Source organism: Cryptotermes secundus, unplaced genomic scaffold, assembly GCF_002891405.2.
Source record: "Cryptotermes secundus unplaced genomic scaffold, Csec_1.0 scaffold80, whole genome shotgun sequence".
NCBI classification, from domain to species: domain Eukaryota; kingdom Metazoa; phylum Arthropoda; class Insecta; order Blattodea; family Kalotermitidae; genus Cryptotermes; species Cryptotermes secundus.
This window is the reverse complement of record NW_019732856.1, coordinates 1,111,150-1,134,225: the sequence shown is the minus strand read 5'-3', so window position 1 is coordinate 1,134,225 and position 23,076 is coordinate 1,111,150. Positions and strand designations below refer to the sequence as shown.

The window sequence follows — 23,076 nt, the reverse complement described above, 5'->3', positions numbered from 1 at the left end:
AAATCTTTTGATATTACTCTGTATTTCATACCAATAACTGCCTTAATGTGAAAGCAGACTTTTATATATACTCGTGCACAAAGGACACAGACTTTTCCTCCTGGGTCATTCTGTACAATTCAACATTTCAGACCTCTCCATTTGATGAAACATTACTGCAGAAGCCAATTAAGAGGTGGGAAATAACTAAGTACAACTGGGAATCACAAAAATAGAAGCAACTCATGGGAGAGCCAGCCCTCCAACATGTGATATAACATTCAAAAGTGAAACTGCTCTTGATAAATGCTTTTGGTTACTTCCTCTTTATTTACTAGCTACACTTGTTTGATCAATATCTAGAGGGAGGAGGGGGCATATCAGAGACAGAGGGAAAAAGAACAACAGAACACACAGAAACATGTATGTGGGATGGGATTTTGCAAGTTGTCTGCCAGCATTCATAAACTCATTAAACTTGGGCCATGGACTTTGGTGTGGAACTTGGGAAGAACATGAATTGCAAACACTTGAAAACAAACTGCTAAGAGTAATATCTGGACCTGAGATAGTTAAGTAAATGAAGGGTTAGAGGACATCACAAAATAAGAAATGAACGGGTCTCACACAGTTGTGAGCAAAGTTAAATCAACGGAAACAAAATATGCATAAAAAACTCCTTTGGTACGATCACTTGAGGCACTGAGATAAACAGGGGCCTATATTAAAACAGGAAAAAGTGTTCCAAAGAAGTGAACAGCCCCAAAGAACTCAGAATCAAGTCCAATGTAAAGGCTTTAGTGTCAGTGTTGAGCCTTTGGGTTACATTATCAGAAACAGTCAGTTTCTTCCTTGGCTTTTTCTTTGGCCTTGATGATGGAGGCAACATGTTCCTCTGGAACATCAATTGATTTTCAATGGACTACACGGTGCTATATCTCAGAAGACAGAATTCTTCAAAAACCACCATTGCAAGAACCTCAAATCCTACAAAATATAAATATGTTCTTACACGCAAGCTTGCATTGACTCGCTTGGGGGGGGGCAAGGAACTAAACAATGAGAATTTTCATGAGTATGATATATTACAACCCATGACAACGTATTATACATGCCAAATCTTTAGACAGCTATGATCTCTAAGAAATCAACAGTCAAACCAAAGGCACTGCAAAAAGTGAATCAATGACATTCACTCCAGCTGTAATAAGCTGCCATGAAATCAAACTCAGAAGGAGAATTATAATCTTGTTTAATCTTCCTTTGCATTTCAGGAATTCAGGTGCTTTCACAATGCAAACATAACTTGTATACAATTACAGCACTCCGGCCAGACCAATCAAAAGACAGTTCTGCCCTAGGTTTACACAGAAAATCAAAGCAAAGATCCACATACTGCATCCTGTGTGTACTGAAGTTATGAACAAATGTTCACAGCACGTGAATATCAAAGACAACTAGAGTACACATGGTATTATGCATGGCAGAAGTGGACAAAAACACCACCAAATACCTAACCTCACCTTCCAACAGTATCAGGCATCAAGAATCACAAGCGTAGTGATACCATCCCTGTTTTTTGTTTAGAATAGTTCCATTCAGAACTCAAATGGGGGACTGACAATTTGTTTTTCTGTTCTTTGACATAAACGATATGAGAGAACTTTAAAATAGTCTGAGTCAAATGCCTTCATCTCACGCTTTACTGCTGAAGTATATCTTCATCACATTTATGTATTTCACACTATGTAACATCCATGATCAACCTTTAACGAACGGAACGGACGGAACGGACGGAACGGACGGAACGAACGGAACGGAACGAACGGAACGAACGGAACGGAACGAACGGAACGGAACGAACGGAACGGAACGAACGNAACGAACGAACGAACGAACGAACGAACGAACGAACGAACGAACGAACGAAAGAAAGAAAGAAAGAAAGAAAGAAAAAGAAAAATCCAGCTGCACAGATTATAATATCAGTACTGTCGTTACACCTATGTGGCAGCTTTATGGCAAAGAATTTCCTCATATTAAGACAGTAGCAATGGAACAGTCCTTAGTCAGGTAATATCCAGGTACAAATCAGAATACCCACCTTGATATTTGTTACTATTGTGTGAAATGTCAGCATTACAAACCAGTTATTCAGAAATGGTTAAAATGAATTATACTCACTAAAACAGCTATTTCCATTATTCCCTTCATGTTCCCCCCCCCCTCTGTAATGTTTTCCTCAAGCATAGTTCATAGTTCAGCTCAGTTACAGTACGGATGTACTGTCCAAGAGTATACACAATCACTTCATGCTTCTACAGTGTTAAAACATGCTGCTGAAATAAAAAATTCAGGTCCTCGTATAACCTCAGACAGAAATAATGCTCAGTTGTTGCCATCACTGTCACCATTGTTCTTTCCACAATTTTTCTAACTATATATTTCAGAATTCCAGCATTCTCCATATAGATTGTATTAAAGACCTTGGTATTTTTTGTGACTCTTAGGCTGGGGCCACATGAGTGCACAAAATGCATCCATTGTAACGAATGTCGTGGAAATAAACAACAGAGGCGAATGCTATGCTTTCTACTGGCTCCACTGGAGATAAAATCTATGCACCACATTCCGCAACTGTGTGGTGTCCTCAGCAACGTCCGTCATAAAGTATGTTCATTGCAATGGACGTACTTCGTGCGCACATGTGGCCCCAGCCTAAGATGCATTTCCATCAGCATACTGATGATTCATTTTCTCACACCATAAAAATGTCAGGCATAATATGGACTATTAACTTTCTCATTTTCTTCATTAGACAAATGGCTGATGTTTACAACATCCTGGTTAGAAAGAAAATTGAATACGAAGTCTGACAATAAAGTTCATGAACTCGCCACTGTATGCTTACCGTGGCAGCAGGGGACAGAAACCTCAGTATGGTTTTATGACATTGGCATATCAGAATTTCACAGTTGTGTTGTTGTTGATCTATGGCAGTCTCTTTCTGAGTAGTGTCTATTATTGTCTGAATGTGTTTTGGTGCGCTGTCGTCAGAGTGTTGTAGCTTGAATTCGAGCAATGAATGAACATTAAATGTGTTAAACTTGGCAATGGAAGCGAAATCAGAGAGATGTTAGTGCAAGCTTACGGGGATAATACTATGAAGAAAACAGTAGTTTACCAGTGGGTGACACGTTTTTCTCAGAGTAGAGAAAGAGAGATCAGGACAGCTATCAATGAGGAGAACTGAAGAAAACATTGCAAAAGTTTGTCAAACTATGCGTGAAAATCATCACCTGACTCATGAGTTCAGTAGAGCAAGCGAACACTGACAGAGTAATGCTTAGGAAAATCTTACCTGAAGATGTTTACATGAGGAAGGTGTGTGCAAAAATGGTCCCAAAGGCCCTACTCACATGACACTGTCTGTGAGGGAGAGTTTAGCTAGTAAGCAAAGAACTGGGCTGGAACACCCTCCCTATTCACCAGATATAGCCCCCAACTACTATTTTCTGTTCCCAAAGATAAAGGAAATACTGAAAGGAAGGTATTTTGATGACATCAGGAGTAATATAACAGCAGCTCTGAACGCCATTCCAGAAAACCACTACCAAAATTGTTTTGAAGGGTGGACTAGGCGCTGGCTTCCCAAGGGGAGTACTTTGAATGTGACCGTAGTGATACTAAGCAATGAGGTATGTAGCACTTTTACCGCAATGAGTTGGTGAACTTTATTGTCAGACCACATGTCCCTGTTTTCTGAATTCTCTAACCAGCATCGACTCCAACAAATTAGAACATGTACAAAATATTTTTACCGTAATAACAGATTATTTAAAAAAATCATAATGAATAAATTTATAATTATGTTTCTGATAACTTAAAACTGCACACATTTTTCAAGAGACTATATTATTTTTAGGCATTATACATAACAAACCTCTGTAATGGTTTTCTTATCTAACCTTCACTTCAGAATCTGTCAGTGGCAGAGAAACAGTAAAAAGCAAAGTTGTCCATAAGCTTAACTAATTAAGCACTACACCATGAAAGCATATGGGGGAGTGGTCAGCTTCACGCCCTGGCCGCTTTACCCCAGGGAAAGAGCCCTTGGTACCCATAGGCTAGGATGTTCGGTGGACCCGAGAGCCAGTCTGCACAACATGGACAAGAGAAAATTCTTGACCTTACTGGCACTCTAACTCTGACCCCTTGCTCATCCAGCCCATAGCCGGTCACTATACCGACTATGCCATCCCAGTGGCAGAGTTCCAGTCCAAAACATAAGAGACTCTGGCATCTTTCATACTTCATTCTTATGTAATAAATGTCCTTCTGCTTTCTGCACCATAACTGTTAGTAAAACTAAAACACCGCCCTGTTTATATTTCAAAACACAACGTTTCGAAGATTGGGTTCTGTCTCTGTCTTCAGGCAAAACCTACTCAGTTGGGCCCAATCGACAGAGCTAGTCCCTATCTTTGGACACCTGTGCCAACACGAAGACAGTGTATACAAGACAAAAAGCACATCACAAACCATCTGCGAGAGCTAAGATAAAACATTAAAATATTAAAAAATCTAAATGTATGAGGCCTTGCACCAGAGAATTATCAAGACAGAAGTCATCAATGGAAAGACAAATTCTCCGTACGGTACCAACACAAGATATACATATCTTCCCAATCAATCTACACTGGACAGAGCTGTAGTATTTTGACTTCTGCTGTGATAATGGGAGTCCAGATGGGAGAGATGTCCAAGCTGGGTTGACTAATCAGTTGGTCAATCAGAGACATGTGGGCAGATTTCTTTATTTCCTGTATGTGGTGTTTTGTACTGTATTTCATTTAATTCATTGCTGTTATGAAATTATGCCTGAAGTGCACCTATCATGCAGCAGAATATCTTATACATATGCATATGCATATGTCCAACATGTACTGTTTTCTTCTACATCCTATTTGTGTGATAGTACAAACTCTGTAATTGTCTCCTAGAGCTGCTAAGATAGCAAGTAGAAATAAAACACTGAATCATCATCGCGTGTCCACATGCGCACACACACACACATGCACATATATAATGACCATTTACGAGAAAGCACACTCTGGTCTGTGACAGGTATAAGTAACATTATGGCAAAATGTTAACCCCTTTCCCTCCATAGAATATTATTCATCTTGCTCAAATGGAAGCAATCCCGGTGAAGATCAATCCTTTCAAATGCATTACCCAGAATATATTAATTACTGCATTCAATATACGAGATATGTCATCATCTGTCAGCAGAGTGATAAATCATCAAATGTACATGGGAATGGTCCATGAGGGATGATTGAATAGTAACAAGACAAGCCATTTAGATGTACAGCTGACAGTAACACGACATGCAGGCCGCGCCATAGCTCAAGCGGTTAGTCACTGGCTTCTCACTACGGTGGCCCGGGTTCGATCCCGGGTCTGGTCAAGTGGAATTTGTGGTTTACAAAGTGGCACTGGGGCAGGTTTTATCTGAGCACTTCAGTTTCCCTTGCCAATCTTCATTCCACCAATTGCTCCACAATCACCCTCACCTATCATCTGGGGCTGGTACAATAGGCCAGAAGTGGCCGCAGTACAAGGGACTTAGTCCCACTCCACTAGCAATAAAAAAAACATGACATGCAGGCACACATGAACACATATGGCAAAAAAGTCAAAGACAAATGGTATGAGACATAACAGGTGCCAAAATGAATATGGTAACCACCAAAAACAGTAACACAAGAAATTTACAATGTGTTTTAACAACAAATGTATAACAAAAGTGTAAAGATGAGAATTTTATAATGCAAAGCTAATCATATTATTTAGCATATACCAAACTTCACAGTCATAATTCAATTCTCCTGCACTTCTTCAAATATACACCATCCAGCAATGTCTGAAATATATCTAACTGGAATTTGTATTTTATGTCACAGACTGGTTTCTTTTAGAACTTAGAGTTTTTGAGATAACTAATGGAGTCTTCTTTTAACTTATGAGTATGCCTGTATTACAGGAGTATACCTACACTTCCAATACTAACTTCCATCAAAATATTTTCTGCAGTTTTGGAGACAAAACACGTGAATACAGGCAAGGAGAGACAGATACAACCTTCCCATTCCACATTCACATAATGCTCTTTGTGCAAACATATCACAACGGTAGCTCAATGCAAAGAACATATGAAAATGCTAGCAACCTCTGACATATCATATATAAAAGGTGTGGCAATAAAGAACCCGGATTACTTTTATGACTCATTTCCGGCCACGTCATTGACGAAGAGGAGGGTAGGGCATTGACCCTTGGACTTCCCTCTACCGTCACACAAAGTTTCATTCACGTGCATCGGTTAGTCTGGCCGCGACCATTGTTAGAAGCGGATCGTGTTTCTGAGCTNACAACGCGCTATCTGTGAAGAGGTATTTGGCAAAAAACAACATTCCAGTGATGGAACATCCACCGTATTCTCCGGACCTAGCACCGTGCGACTTTTTTCTCTTCCCAAAAATCAAGTCTGCGCTGAAAGGGACCAGGTTCGAGTCCGTGGATGCAGTGAAAGCAAAAGCGACGCAACTCTTGAAGAGCATAACACAAGATGACCTGCAGCACTGCTTCCAACAGTGGAAAATTCGCATGGAGCGGTGTAGGGATCGAGGAGGGGACTACATTGAAGGGGATAACATTTCGACTGTCTGATTTTTTTTTAATAAAGGGTTAGAGCATGAATCCGGTTTCTTTATTGCCACACCTTGTATAATCTCAATTTCAGTTCGGTCTTTTGTGTATATTTAAATTTCTCAAAAACCTTAAATTTTATAGAAACAAACTTGACATAAAATATGTATTTAATCAATTTTGAAAGATTTTCTTGACATATTTTCACAATAATGAGCATTTTGTAAGATACCTGTGAAATATGTTTTAAAACAAGTCTTCATGCAAACAACACCTGAAATTAGTGAACAGATTTTTAGTATACTTCACAAGATCAAACTTCATAAAAATGCACTAAGCAGTTATAGCAGTTTGCTTGTAAAATATTTGGTATTTATGCCCAATCCAAAATATGGACTGTGTAACGATGGCAGTAAAATGCTCATTAATCATGGTTCAGACAGTCTAAGTACATGGTGCAGTAATCTGAATAAAGTTCAGTTATTTCCTTGTGCCCTTCAACATATGGAGATGTATAGAAAAGGGGAGTAATGTGGGGGGGGGATGCAGCGACGACAACAGTGAGATCGGACCATGACATTAATTGAAGGAATGTCAGACACAGGATTCTGACTACTCACTAACCACATCCTCTTGCTTGCCTGGGGACAATTTGCCCTGTGGTTTACTTACTTATAGGCAGCATATTACACACTAATGAATTTATCCTTGATTTATTTAAACCGTCTTGCAGTGCATACACTTATCTATCTCCTTCTCTCACTCGCACTACATGTTTCGGCATAAAAGTGCCATCTTCAGGTGCTTACTCAATCCACACCAAATTAGTTCATTGCATGCCTTGTCCTCACATTAAAATAACTAAAATATAAATCTATCATATAGACTGACAAGTGTCAAATGTTAAAAATATTAAAACTGTTCAGGATTCCTCATCACTACGTCGCGCCTCACTACGCCAGTCACGCCCATCCTCCTCTGTTGGAGCACTCCTTCACTATCGTGTGTCTGTGTGTTGTGCTTTTGTTGTGTCTTGCTCCTGTGACTGCGTGTGTTATACTGTTGGGCCTGCTGGGTATGTATGTGTGTTTTTTTAACGTTTGACACTTGTCAATGTATATGATACATATATATTTTAGTTATTTTAATGTGAGGACAAGGCATGCAATGAACTAGTTTGGCGTGGATTGAGTAAGCACCTGAAGATGGCATTTTTATGCCGAAACATGTAGTGCGAGTGAGAGAAGGAGATAGATAAGTGTATGCACTGCAAGACGGTTTAAATAAATCATGGACTTAAATCAGTGCAACAGGACGCTAAAATATAACATTAGGAATTTATCCTTGTTAGCATCACCACACTGGCCTCTCCATATTGCAGTTCTGTTACGCAGACGTAAGCAAATTTACTCACACAATGCTTGAAAGGCAAGTTTATAAGAGTGATCCACCAAGTTTCCNCACCAAATTAGTTCATTGCATGCCTTGTCCTCACATTAAAATAACTAAAATATAAATCTATCATATAGACTGACAAGTGTCAAATGTTAAAAATATTAAAACTGTTCAGGATTCCTCATCACTACGTCGCGCCTCACTACGCCAGTCACGCCCATCCTCCTCTGTTGGAGCACTCCTTCACTATCGTGTGTCTGTGTGTTGTGCTTTTGTTGTGTCTTGCTCCTGTGACTGCGTGTGTTATACTGTTGGGCCTGCTGGGTATGTATGTGTGTTTTTTTAACGTTTGACACTTGTCAATGTATATGATACATATATATTTTAGTTATTTTAATGTGAGGACAAGGCATGCAATGAACTAGTTTGGCGTGGATTGAGTAAGCACCTGAAGATGGCATTTTTATGCCGAAACATGTAGTGCGAGTGAGAGAAGGAGATAGATAAGTGTATGCACTGCAAGACGGTTTAAATAAATCATGGACTTAAATCAGTGCAACAGGACGCTAAAATATAACATTAGGAATTTATCCTTGTTAGCATCACCACACTGGCCTCTCCATATTGCAGTTCTGTTACGCAGACGTAAGCAAATTTACTCACACAATGCTTGAAAGGCAAGTTTATAAGAGTGATCCACCAAGTTTCCAGCTCAACCCAAACTTTGTCAGCCTATATAATTTGAACCATGTTTGTTTAAAGATTCTGAACTGTTAGAGGCTGACATTATCTCTTATTCTACTAATACAGCGAAAATAAATCTTCAATTTTAGATGCCCAGCTCATCACCCAACAAAAAAAAACTAGTATGGCAACATATTTATCTATAGCAGCTTCGTGAGGACGGCACAGCAGATCCCTACCTTTGTTTTGTGGATGTGCTGGTGCTGATACTCGGAGTCAAACTCAGGCTCACTCCAATATGTCTGATCCTGGTCCCACATGGGTGGGGCCATGACTCCAACACCTGCCCCAGGCAGCACACCACCATTCATGTCTGTAGATTCAAACAACCTTAGGACTGAGCGATCACGAATGTCACGGAGGTGCGATCTGGAAACAAATTAAGTTCCAAATCATTCTAACACAACTGGCACTATAAACACTAAAATATAACTTGAAGTGTTCAGTGCAAGCAAACAATGAAGGAATAACAAAGCCATCCCACTGGAAGAGCATGAATAAGGGATGCCAGGACAAAGATGTTGAGTGTTGTGGTATGTCAGAAGAGTGGAAATGTCTGCCTGCAGCACAGCAGAAGTCATGGTTCATAATTAAATGGGTCTCACTACATTTAGATCTCAATGGAAATTTTTCATACTCCTACAGAAACACAACCATTTTGCTCAAGGAACTTTCTGATGCAAAATTTCTTAACACACACATTGCAACACCGATATTTCTTATGTTTTTCTCTATCAAACAGGATTGTGAGAACCAAGTGTAACAGAAGATGAAAAGTAAGTGCAAAATCTTACACCATACTATAAACTTCCAACCACAGATTTGAATGTAATAACCAAGCCTCTGCTGACAATACTGAACAATCTTCTGAAGAAAACTGCTGGTGATGGTGAAACAATATGAGAAATGTCCTAGACAACAATATATTACAGAAGTTCCATTACATATTGCATAAAACTTAGTAAATTCCTGACACGTTCACTGAAATCAGAGCCCTATTATTTCCTTTGTAAATAAAATACTTTTTTTCTTGTGGACTTTTCCACACTTGCAATATAAGATTTACTCATTTGTGTCTGGATGTTTTAGTTTCATCAGATTGAGACACTTTCATTTCATAACTTTATGAAAACAGACTGAATAAAATCAAATAATTACAGTGTTTGAAATGAAAGAAGTGCAAAACTGGGATATCTTACAAAATTCTTGACTTTGTACAGTACAGCTATATGTAAATGCCTTAAAAATGTACTGACATGAGCATGAAATAAATATCTAACAGTATAATTTTGACATTACCTAAAACAAGTTACACAAAGACTCAAGATTTATTTCCAAAATATTTACTATGAAAATTTAGAATTTATGTTTGGTATTTTCATTGACAAAGAATGTGACAGATAAATACTCTGCATTCTTTTCTCCTTCCCTGATATTAAGGACCCACTGTTCTCACACCCAAATTTGTAAGTGATATTGCTTTGCCTTCTTATTCACATGACTGTATTACAATAATATGTTTCTTGCATATAACTCACTCATTCTTAAACAGTTAGTAAAATGTAATACTGCATATGAAATTAAAATTCAGCTCACAGATTTGGCACAGTTCCTACTTGAGGTTTCAGCCATTCTGCACCTTCCATCTGTGCCACAGGCTGTTCAACAACTCCTGATGGGGATAGATCTGTTACAATCAGGAAGGTTTCCAGTTCTCCAGGAAACAAACATGATGTTGTGTTACCTATTTCTTCATTTGGCACACTGACTCTGTACAGCTACATACTGTGACCAGATTCTATTACAACATGGGCCATATTTTAGGGGACAACTGTCACAGGCTGGAAGGGATTTCCAAAATCTGTCATTAGAAATGTAATCAATTAACTCCAAGTGATATGAACTTATTTAGTTAATTATTAAGAATAAGGTATGCACTGACTGTCACTGGCTGTCACTTTTTACATGGGAAGCTGGACAGCAACTGCTAATGATAATTGTTATGGTAAACACTTTGACCATAAACATGATGATAAATATGTGATAAAGAAAAGACAGAATGTTAAAAAGACATAGAAACTGTTTATAAATACATCACTTATGTGTCAGAAAGCAGATTTTGATAAAATAATTAAGAATGAGCTAGCACAGAGCTAATATGAGTAGAAGCTAATGATATACAAACCTAAGATCTTCAAGCTCATAGAACATGTCCTTGGAGGAATCATGAATGTAAATCTTGACATGGGGTGAGTCCAGGTACTCCATGGTGAGCTGCTTGGGAAATGATCGAACAAACAGTGCCTTGACTGTGTCGATTGAAGTGATCTCATTGGGCAACAGTGCACGCTTCGTCTCGTTGCGGTACTGGAGGAATACCAACCCTGCGCAGCATTGCAACCAAACACACCATGTCACGCTCCCTCCCTCGCACACCCCTAAGCCACAAATATTACCAACTGTAACTGACACACAATGTAACTGAATCATATGAAAAACCTTCAGTCAAAACAAATAACATTATATTGCTGCCACTAATAATGAAATCACTGTCTTCGATTCTGCACTGCAGCATTCTGTTGCATGTCACTTGTTTTCATGTCTTATTTTGTCATCTTAAAATTACTGGCACACCACATGTTTCAACCGATATGGTTATCATCAGGGGCTTCAAAACTGAGATTGGAAACTGCTGCACTTCTGTCAAGGTATAATACAATGCCGAATTTTATCATCTTTTATGCTCTCATGTGTTGTACATTTGCAAGTGCTGGGTGATTCCTCCTCTGTGTTGTGTGCTGCTGTTACGATGAAGGAGGGTAAAATTTGGAATTGTATACACTGACAGAAGCGCAGCAGCTTCCAACATTAATTTGAAAGCACCTTATGATGACCATATTGGTTCAAACATGTAGTGTGCCAGTGATTTAAAATTCAAAGTGAATTTCACGATTTTAAGCTGTATGTGAGATGGTGATATAAGAAGTGAAAACACTGTCAATTTGGAAGTACCCTTCATTAAGATACTTCACTGAAACTTACATGGATTATACCTGTACATACCTCAGACAAAATATCAACATCCCCTCTAATCTTCTGATATGGCATTATCATTAACTAATGTTTAAATACATAAATATTTTATGTCAACCAGATACTACTTCACTTTCTTCTTTAGGTTTTGCTAATATTTTAGCCCTCATTCTGTGGCTTGCTCAGAAAGTGCTGTTTGCACAAAGGGCAAGTTGTTACATGCAGAATATAAGGCCCCTTTAAACAAATTCAGTCTATGAGCAGGAATGTATTAGTTCTGTGGTCATGGCTACTGGCCCTCACCTTTATCAATTTGCCTACTTAAAAAAAAAGGAGAGAGAAAAAAGTGGCAAAAGACAGTTGAAAAGAAGAAAACATGATTAAACCCGCAAAACCTAAAACTATGATTATACAAACATCTGTTTAGATCTTTGTTTTCACAATTTCATGCCTTCCAACCCAAGAAATGTATCATAAGAAACCGTATTAAAAGACTCCAGTATCATTCTGTATTTTTAAAACTGTTCCATAATGGATACTATCTTCTTACATGTGCACTCTATGCATTCTCATTATATAAAACCACAGCACATACAGCTGTAAATTCTTTCTGGTTTCAAACAACTCACCATCCATTCTAGAACTATTATTCCCTTCAAATCACTAGAAAATACAGCTCTTATTATGCACTTTACTCACAGCTATACAAAATTTAGCTTTCAATATCTGTTTCACCTATCAGAGTATATTGTGGTACTGTGCTTGTTTCTCTTATGTTGTCACACACTTAAGAACATTGCTGGCTACAAAACAATTATGCAGCAGTTTATATATCATGGACACAAAGAAAAACAGATCACATTATGTTCAGACAACATGTAAGTAACCACTACTGAGTTCTAAAATCCTGGACATTTTTCACAAGAATTAATAATTCCTGACTTAATGGTCACAGATTTTGGTATGCTGAGATTTGATAATAATTCAGCTCCTGGGTGATTATGGCATGTGGGCAGTGCTGCAGACATTTTGATGGTACATGCTACCATGGAGATTGAAATAACATATACCTCCAAAACATCGACAAAAGTGACCATATCCACACAATGTAAACACCCACGAGCTGAATTAATATCAACAATTAGCCACTGTGAAAGCCTAAACTCTGAAATGCTATGATTTGGTAAAAAGAAATTAATTTCTCTGGCTACTCCCATCTTAACATCATAAACCTGCAACTCACTGTAACCCTGTCAAACATGAAGCATCAGTAAACAGTATATGGAATTCCTAGACCTCCCACACTGTTTAAACAATGGTATCACAGCCCTTGTGTTTCAGAAACTATTTCAAATATGAACAGAGAGGTGCAAATATAATTCATAATGGTGAAAAAAGAGGATACTGTTCAAAACATAAATGCAAATATCCTACAAGATAATGTACTTACAATAATACAAATCAGCAAAAGAAATAACTGAAATACAGAGGATACTAAAGTCAATATAAACAGACTGGGAACTTGGAAACCATTACAGACAGCAAATGTTTCCAAAGCACTATACGAGATAATAAAGAACATTTATAACAAATATGGAAACTGCATGGTCATAGATGACAAAAGTATTGTGATAATTTCAAAGTTCCAGAGGGGTTAGACAAGAATGTTATCCTCACTGGTGTTCAATATGGTAATGATTGAAATAAGAAAAAGAATAACAGAAGGACAAGCTAGTGTAATATAAGAAAAAACATGCATTACAACATGACATCATTATATGGGAGCTGAATGAAAGTACTTTAGAAGTAAAATTTCATAGGATTGTTACAATATGTAAAGATTTTATGTCAAAGATATGAATCATGTGTTTATTCAGAACTTACTACAAAGCCATTTAGATATATGGAGCAGAAACACAGGCATGGTCAAATGCAGATACTGGCACACTAACAGCAGCTGAGATGATATTTCTAACAAGTACAGAAGAAGAAATTAGGAGGACGGGAATAAGAAACAGAAATACTAGAGGGAAATTAAAGATAAATATATTGAAATATAAATTAAAAAATACCAAAATAAGATGGCTGAAGCACATCTGAAGAACTGAATAAGGAGAAAACCAAAGAAGGTTTTGAACATGAAAATGAAAGAAAACGCCCAAGAGAAGGCAGAAACAAAAGTGGATACAAGGCATTAGGGAACATGTCATACAAAATGAAAGGAAAACTAGGAAGAAATTGCAGAGGAGCAGTTTTGGAATGGAGCGTCTTCGTTGTTAAACGATCTCTATAAAAATGTAAACATCAAAAGAGGGAGAAGAGAATACCAATTTTTAGGAAGCTGCTGAAATGAATGTTTTCCAACATGAAATCAGTGCCTGATGATTAACATAAATAAGCAGTCTGAGGCCAAAACAGTAGAGGTATGCCTCACTCACTCCCTCACTTGCTCACGGTCAAGCGAGCAAGTAAGCGCGTGCACACACACAGACACACAAAAGGGGTTCCCGGAGAAGTTTCAGACGATGATTCTGACATAAACAATGTCTTTTGCTGCATGCTGGCAATACAGCCACAGGCAGATGTATTTCCATGATGGTCTTACATGTGAGATTGATTTATGTCATATGATGTCTTCAAATATCACGTGCTGCCAAACAGAAGTAAATTTGGTGCACCACAGAATTTATTGGTTTCTACCTCCCATAATTTGTAGCAGTTCATATGAGCATATTGAACCTATTTGCTTAAAAAGCATGTATCAAACTTTCTCTGTTTTAAGAGTCTGATAAGATTTGACAAGGAATAATTTTACTTCATTTTATTTTTTTGTGGATCACAATGATTGGTTGTACTTTCACATTTTAACAAGCAAAATAAAAAATCCTCATAAAATTCGAGAAGAGGCGTATTATTTTTATGTTTCACTGTTATTACTATTCTAAAAAATGTTTCTTGTCAAAATATTATAAAATTATACTGCCTTCCATCAATGCTATTGCTAGTACGACTACATCCAGGATATTTATGTCTTTGAAAAACCACTGAATTTGGCACAAGAAAATATTTCTAAAATACAAAGCCTCGAGTAACTTTTGGATCACACTAGCATATAAGGGCTCCCACTTTATGTGAAGAAGGAACTGCATTCTTAGGAATACCTCATTATACAATGATATAATACAAATTATGACAACTCAAGAAGATACATACCGTATTTACGCATGTATAGGCCGCGTGCGTGTATAGGCCGCCGCACAATTTTCAGACAGAAATTATAGAAAAAATAATTTTCTTGGAATATTATTTCAGGAGTATTACACCCTGTATTACCAATTATGAATATAATTTTTTTTAAATGATGAATATAATTTTTTTTAAATGAAGTGTGATTTCGAATATTTCGAATATAAGCCGCACCCCAGTTTTCCTCTTGAATTTTTGGCAAAAAATGTGCGGCCTATACATGCGTAAATACGGTACTTTACTGCATAATTATTCACTGAAATGACAATCTATTTAAAAAATAAAAGTCATCTCAGCTAAAAATACATTTCTTTGTTGTCATTCAAGAATTCCTCTGCTGAAAATTACAGTTTATTCAAACTGAACATAATCAGTGAATTGCAGCCAGCATGCTATTTAACTTGTAAACAACATATCCAGTTAACACAGTGCACAAACTCCAGCCAGGAACAGCATTTATCAACACAAGTTAAAATAATAGAACAATATCAAATACAAACATCTAGAGTACATGGAAAAGATAACATATTTGCTCCCTAAATAATTTCTTCTAGCCTCCTAACTATCAGACTCTCTTTGTGGATCTATCATTTCAGTATTCTGTAGTATAACAGCTTACAGGAGATATAAGAATTCTACATACAGTACCTAAAATCTTAATACTCTATCAATAGATAATAGTACATGTGCATTTTCAGAGGAGGTGCACATAAATTGGTGAATGTGCATAACCAAAACAATATAAAATCTCCAATCAACCTACTGACAACAAGATGTCATACCGCAGATAACTTACCTAACAAAACCTAATGTAACCACTTCTTATTTATGGTACACATTCGTCAGTCTCTGTATCAATTTTCCTGTTATTTCTATTTACCATGTCTGCTCATGTGAACACGGCAATGAACCTTCAGATTTCATTAAACAAAACCATTCTTTGGGTAGCTGAGTGACTACTAGCTTACCAAGAAGGATTCTAATCCATGGAATTAATTAATTAGTATATTTACCATGGCATATATTACATCCTAAAGAATGGGTGAAAAGATTTTAAAAAAATAATGGAAACATTCCCTACAATTCAAAAGATGATGTGCTTGTTTCCTTTGTATACGCCTTGTCATTATTGGAAGTTTTATGCTTGATATAAAATAAAAACCTCATTGTACCTGCACTAAAAAACGTTTTCACAGATCCACATATTTCACTTAGAAGACACTGTGGCTACAAGGGTACACTGAGAAAAAGTGCAAAGAGAAGACACTGGAAAGGTAATAAACATTTATATAATTCAGAAAGTAAAGAAATTTTGAAATATGGTTGAGTGAGAAATGTGGCAACCTTGTCATCAAGGTGAGGCAGTGCAACAGGTACATCATCCAAGAACGTCAATTATTAAATCTTGCAATAGTTAGATGACAATCACATACACAAACATACCAAAAGCTCTCCCATTTTATATCACGTATAATATGTAATGCTGAAATAGCTTGTTTTGTCCCAAGTACCTGACATTACTCTAAAATTGTTACCACTAAAAATTATACTTATTTTGGCTTGTTTTGGACTTCATCCATCATCTGGTATGTAAAAGACAAAAGACCACGACGTTTCGGAGACTGGATCTGTCTCCACCTTCAGGTGGGTGGGGAAGGATAAACCTACTCACTGGAGGTACAGTGATTGAGGCTAGCTCTTTCTAACAGGCCCAACTGAGTAGGTTTATCCTTCCCTACCCAGCTGAAGACAGAGACAGATCCAGTCTCTGAAACGTCTTTTACATACCAGACGATGGATGAAGTCCAAAACAAGCCAAAATAAGTACAGTATACACCATCATCAGAATCCTTTCAAGTCTAACTAAAAATTATACTTGAAAACAGTAAATTCAAGCCATTCTGTAAGCATTAAAATGGGTCTATGGACCAAACAAATTACCAGACTGTGTTCTGAAGAAATTTAAAAGTTTAAGTAACCTTGGCAGGGGCACTCACAAGAAAAATGTAAGTTCTAGGTCTTTAATATAATATGCCCTAAGTAATTTTAATGCACAAACGCTTAGGATTCAAATTCACAAATCCATTTTGCACTGGCATAAATGTAGCTGCCTCTGTGTCAGGACATCCACAACTCTAAAGAATATTTCTGCCTTCTAATTTAGCTGGAACTAAGAAATTGTTCCTTTTGTAACATTCCACAATACAGTCAACCATCCAGCTAATTTTTCTCACACCCTTTCACGAATTTCGTGAATAAGTGTGTAGGAATTACTATCAGATCCGCCAATCTAACGCACATCAACAGCTCCACCAAACCCTTTCCATTCCTTCCTACAGTTCAATATTCAGTTACAATACAGAGATCATAACAACACGCCAGAACTTGAATTTAACAAGGTTCATCAGATGTGTCCTTTGCAACTGTGTTAGAGACCAGTAAACTTAATAAGCATGTAAACAGCACCTATATTACTACCATTAGTCACTTATGTTTGGAAAACAAATGAAACCCATAACTTTTCTTTATGAGTAAAATACCAGATGACTGATATTAAGGTAAGAGATACACAGTCACTTCGGACCTATAAAGAATTACAATCTTCTTGAGTGAAAGTAACTGACAATGCAAGGATATGTGAAAACATCAAATTCTGATGTTTATGATTAATAGTGAATTGGCATATAACTAGATCTTTCATAATATAAAATAGCTATTATATACAATATTCACCATTCAAAGTAATGTTCATCTTACCCCAATAATTTCATAGCAACTTAGAAGAAAGTAAAAGAGCTGAGTCTCATAACAACAATTATCAACAGCTTCCTGTGGATCTGTGTATATTTAAGGATAGTAGAATGCAGCCATTCTTATTTCAAACTATTAATTTCATAGTTTAAGGCAGTACTTGTTCTAATTAAAATGTCAAAAAGTTATATTGTGACAGCCATATAGAACCATCAGAAATCTGATTTTATTTTAACTTTCGTACATAACGGTATCAAACTACGTTTTAAGCATGTGTATATAATATTTGTAGCAAACTACTAGGCATTCACTGACAGTGATATCAAAGCCAGAGATACAGAAATGCTCACAGCATTCATCACTGCTTAAGAAATGTAATTCAAAATTAATGTGTGCATTTATCAAGTACTCAACCAACTATCCCTACCTAAGATCAAACACAGATTTCACATTTTAACTAGAATAAATTGGAGGTACAATTAGTGAATAAGAATCTATGAGGACAAACTGCGAGTTGCCTAAGACCAACATGGCTGGTCAAAGAAATACTTCTCTTGTGGGAAGTGAGATCCTCTGTTATTTGTACCTATTATGTGTCACTTTAGGTGTACTCATTCTGTTTCCTTCATACATATTATACCACACTATTATAACACTTATTATTCAAGATTTTAAAGAATGATAGGTCCCTTTCTTGTTGTCAATAACACGATCAAAGGTCTCGAATTTGAAAATATCAGAAAGAGGCTGCATCTCTCACTACTGATGATCAGGTAGCCATATTTGTAAAACCAAGATCTTAGTCCCTATGCAGTATTGGTCCAGAATACGGTCCAACAATATGGATCATAACAAGCACATCAATTATAACAAGGAAAAAGGGCATAAATGATTCCAGAATATACTGACCATAAATTTTTTCAAATCACTGTAAAATTTTTCAATTTCACTTTATCCTCAAACTGTGTAATAGGTAGAATGTGTTCTTATGGGTTTTATATGACTGCTATGGAAATCCTATTTCAGTTCACCAACAAAAATACTGAAGAAAATTATTGCCTCTTACATGTCAAAATTCAATTTTCACACTGGTTGCAATCACATAGTATGGCACAAAACATGTCAGCCATTACACATCACCACCCCTTATCAAGCACAAAACCATATCAACCATGGTCATTAGCAAAAACTGTGAACATTTCCAATATTCTGACATAGGTGCTTCAATTTTAAACTTGGCGGGCGGGCGAACGGTAGGGGCACTTTACAGAAACTAATATAAAATCAATACACAAGCAGAGATACTAAGGTATGAAAAAATTAAATTAAATAACAAAGACCTATAAGGGAGGAAAAACATACACAGTGGAGTGTGAAGTGCAATATGACAGTATTTCAAAGCATGCAACTACAGGAAACTGAGCTAAAGAAAGGAAGACATAAATTAAGTAAGGAATCAAATAATAATGATACAATGTCACAATGCCAATAACTACTTCAGAAATCACACGTTATTTCACATTATTTGAAATTGAAGGTTCTTCAGAGAGAAAATTTTCTAATGGCCAAAATATATTGTATGAATGCATTACTTTCTTTCCTATAACACAACAGAACCGAATCTGACTAACTCCTTTTGGAGACCACAGTTACCAAGGAGAACTACATGTTTCCTTATGATCATATTAAAGTTTCACTTTAAGTTCACTCTGTGAGGCTGGTGTATCTGCATGAGATTTTAAGTTGCCATTGTTCTAAGCTGTATTCTAACTGTGGCAAATGTAGGTCACTACCACAAAAAAAAGTTCAAGCGCAAACACACTACAGATAATTACTTTAATTGCCACTAATATATAAATAAAATATGTTAAATAAGAACTGGAGCCTCAAGGCACTCTGAAATCTAAGTATCTACAAGGCTGATCGTCAAGTCAATTAAAACAATGCTACAATGCATAGAGTAACTGTCAGCAGCAAGACTCTCGTTAGTTTTGGGATTACTGGATGTTCATACTTCTTAGGTTTTGTTGGCTGGTCTTGTAACCTAGTTCAGACTTTACATATTTATATTACAAAGGAATTTTCACATTAATTATACACAGTACTGATAAACCTTTCTTTGTTACATGCTCTGTACACTGTCTATCGCATGATGCTGCATACTGATTTTTCAACAATTTTTTTCAAAGTGGTGAAAGGGGACATTGAATGAACCTTAACATAACAACACTCTTCTCTTGGGTAACCTTATTGTAAACTAGTGTTTTATATTAGTATGCTAATGGGAGTTGTTAAATTTAAAGAAAAGAAAAATATGTTGGATGTATGTGAAAAAGTAATTTTGATATAAATAATCCACTCAAATATGAAAATAATAATGTCTTAGTTAATTATGGACATTTCTCTACATTCAATAACATTCTAATTATGTTGACGTTATACAAAGTGTGCCAATAAACTGCTGCATACACTGATTGCACATAATATTAATGATGTCAGTAGGTGGATATGACGGTCATACAGTTTCTGCCATCGGACGTCGTTATTTTCATGAATATCTTTATTTACAGAAGCATCTTGAAAGCTGCATTTGTTTTTTCACTTTTTCAATGTTTGATATTATGACTGGATTGTGAGTATGTGAAGCAGAGCCTGTACTATCATGATATTTTAGTCGTGATTACTCAGTTAATGACAAGGCAAAGTAAGTAGAAAGTGGCAGTAACTATGAACATTAGTCTTCTGGAATGTGATGCTGTTAATGATGGCATCGCATCCCAGAAGTTTCGTATGTACATACCTGTATGTGTGTGTGTAAAATGTGTTAGACGTACAAAACTTGTAAGAAAAAAAGTTTCCAAATTTTAAAAGTAAACTTTTTTCCATAATCACGATTGTGTTTCTACACCATTCCATATAATGCAGAATAAAGTTCAATCCAATCCGACAGAAACGTCATCACTAACCCTTCTTGTTGCATATTATTATCTCACCAATTTCCCAAAACAACACAACTTTTATGTAAAAAATATTAAAATGCAACAAAACGCGTTTTTACAGCACATTAAATGAAGTGAAATGACACAGTGAAAGGAAAAAAAATTATTTCTTGATGTGAACTGAAGTCAAATACAGTTGAATATAGCAGTGATGGGGTTAACTTAATTATTTTATGGTTCCCTATAGTCTTCCCAGGCACCTACAATGACAGTGTTTTAAGAAGTCATGCCTGCTTCCTTCCTCCTCATTTTCAATTCATTGTAAGTAAACATCCTCATACATAACCTTTGCAGTCGATATGCCTATGTTAAAATAACTTAGAAATAAATAAATATGACCTCAGTATGCAAAACTGAAGTATCAACAATCTGGTGAAACAAGCATGTAACATCACTTCAGCCAAGGAATAAACCTGGCTCTCTACTTCTAAGATGGATTCAGTAGAGCAAACTAAATGAAAGCTTCCATTACAGTATAGGGATCAGAAACTATCCATGAAATAAATATGCACAACATTACATCTGTATAAACAAGAGACCTCTCTGTCTCTATGAACACTGCTTATGGTGGATTCTTCCAGTTATGGTCCTATTAACTTTCCAGCAAACCTCCCTTAGGTACATGCACTCATAAGCGATATTCTGCAACTCCCAACAATAAGTCAATGTCAAGGTCATGTCTGCAGAGGGGTTACAGCCTAGAATCAGCTCCAAATTATAGTAATGCAGGCATCAAAATCTCCCTATATTCCCCAGGTTTCAGCTTCAGGGGAGGTGTTTTTTTTTTCTGTACAGAAAGAAAGGTATCCTGATTAGGGATCAAACATAAGTTAACAAGACTCCAGTTCAGTTCCTTATTCCAAGAGCACCTGGATTATATGGTCCACCAGAAGAATGAATACATGGAAATATTAATAACAAAATAACATTATATTTTACTTGTATGTTTATCTGGATATTTATATGTCAAAGATTAGATTAAATACTTTTTAACATGATTTGAAGTAAATTCCATTATATACCACAGATTTCCATGCATATCCAAGCATCTAATACTTCCTAAGAATATTCTATAATCTGCAATCTTCAGCTGTCTGAACCTGATGTCCATTCCTCTGACATCTCTCTAAACAATGTGTTGAGAGTGGCCCTATACCACCAACCATGCATATACAAAACAGAAAAAAAAAATTGAGTGTCAGCAAATCTATCACCATTACTATCAGGCAACAATAAGAACTGTGGCAGACTAGTACACAAGAGCGAGCGAACTACAAGAAGGTAGGAGAGAGGTGCCCCTACCGCCGCTTGTCGCAGTCGCAGATGAATGCTTGTTAGAGAGACCATGGTGGTGATTGAGGAGTTGCACCATCTGGTGATGGTGAGTTGCCATGGCAGAGGGGTGTGGCGAGATCCTGAGCATGGGACCAACACCGATGGGGACACCAGCTCCAGAGGTCTTACCCAGCGGTCGTTCCAATGTTTTAGATGGTGTGCGGACAACAGGCAGTGAACTGCGTTGTTTTCCACCTCTGCGAAAACCTGTTGAGCTCGTTTCTACCTCAGACATGATGCCCGGATCATCATCAAATAACATGGCTGAAGAGGGTGGCGGATAGCCACGTGGCAGTGGCGACTACAAAGACACACATATAAATATACATAAATAGAATAAACTTTCCTCCATATTAAAAACATTGTGACTAATGTAATTTACAAAGCAATACTGAACAATGGCTAATGCTGAATTCTGAGAGCAGGTATACTTCAGCAAAAAAGGAATTAATATCATAAAACTGGTATAGTACATAATATATTACAGATGTGTTATTTTGTGTTAAGACAAAGGAGTAACTGTCCCTATGTTTAATTAGCCACCATGTCATGAAAGTGGAGGCATAGCTCCACATATTCTTACTCTAGGCATTTGATGGTGGAGAGGGTTTCATGTATGAGGCTCGTCCACAAGTAAGTTTCCCTGGGGCCGTTTACAGAAACCAAACATAATTTCATGGAAATATTTATTGCAACAGACACAGCAAGTGTTCAGCTATTTTTCAACATAATCGCCACCGGAATTGAGACATCTGTCATACCGTGGGACCAACTTTTGAATATCTGTGTCGTAGAAGTCTGCGCCTGGGATTGGAACCACTGTGTGACAACCACCTCCGCCTCTCTGTCATTCTCAAAACGCTGACGCTCCCCGGACAGG

The 23,076-nt window shown here is 36.9% G+C and overlaps 1 protein-coding gene across 1 annotated transcript in view; it reads right to left on the bottom strand.

The window, feature by feature from the left end:
• Positions 1-23,076, bottom strand: part of LOC111867726 — a gene marked incomplete at its 5' end in the record, with an annotated part of 591,832 nt that overhangs the window by 221,783 nt on the left and 346,973 nt on the right. Inside the window, 3 exon segments of the mRNA XM_033752792.1 lie at positions 9,012-9,201; positions 11,018-11,216; positions 22,164-22,497. Of these exon segments, the coding sequence (XP_033608683.1) occupies positions 9,012-9,201; positions 11,018-11,216; positions 22,164-22,497 (723 nt within the window).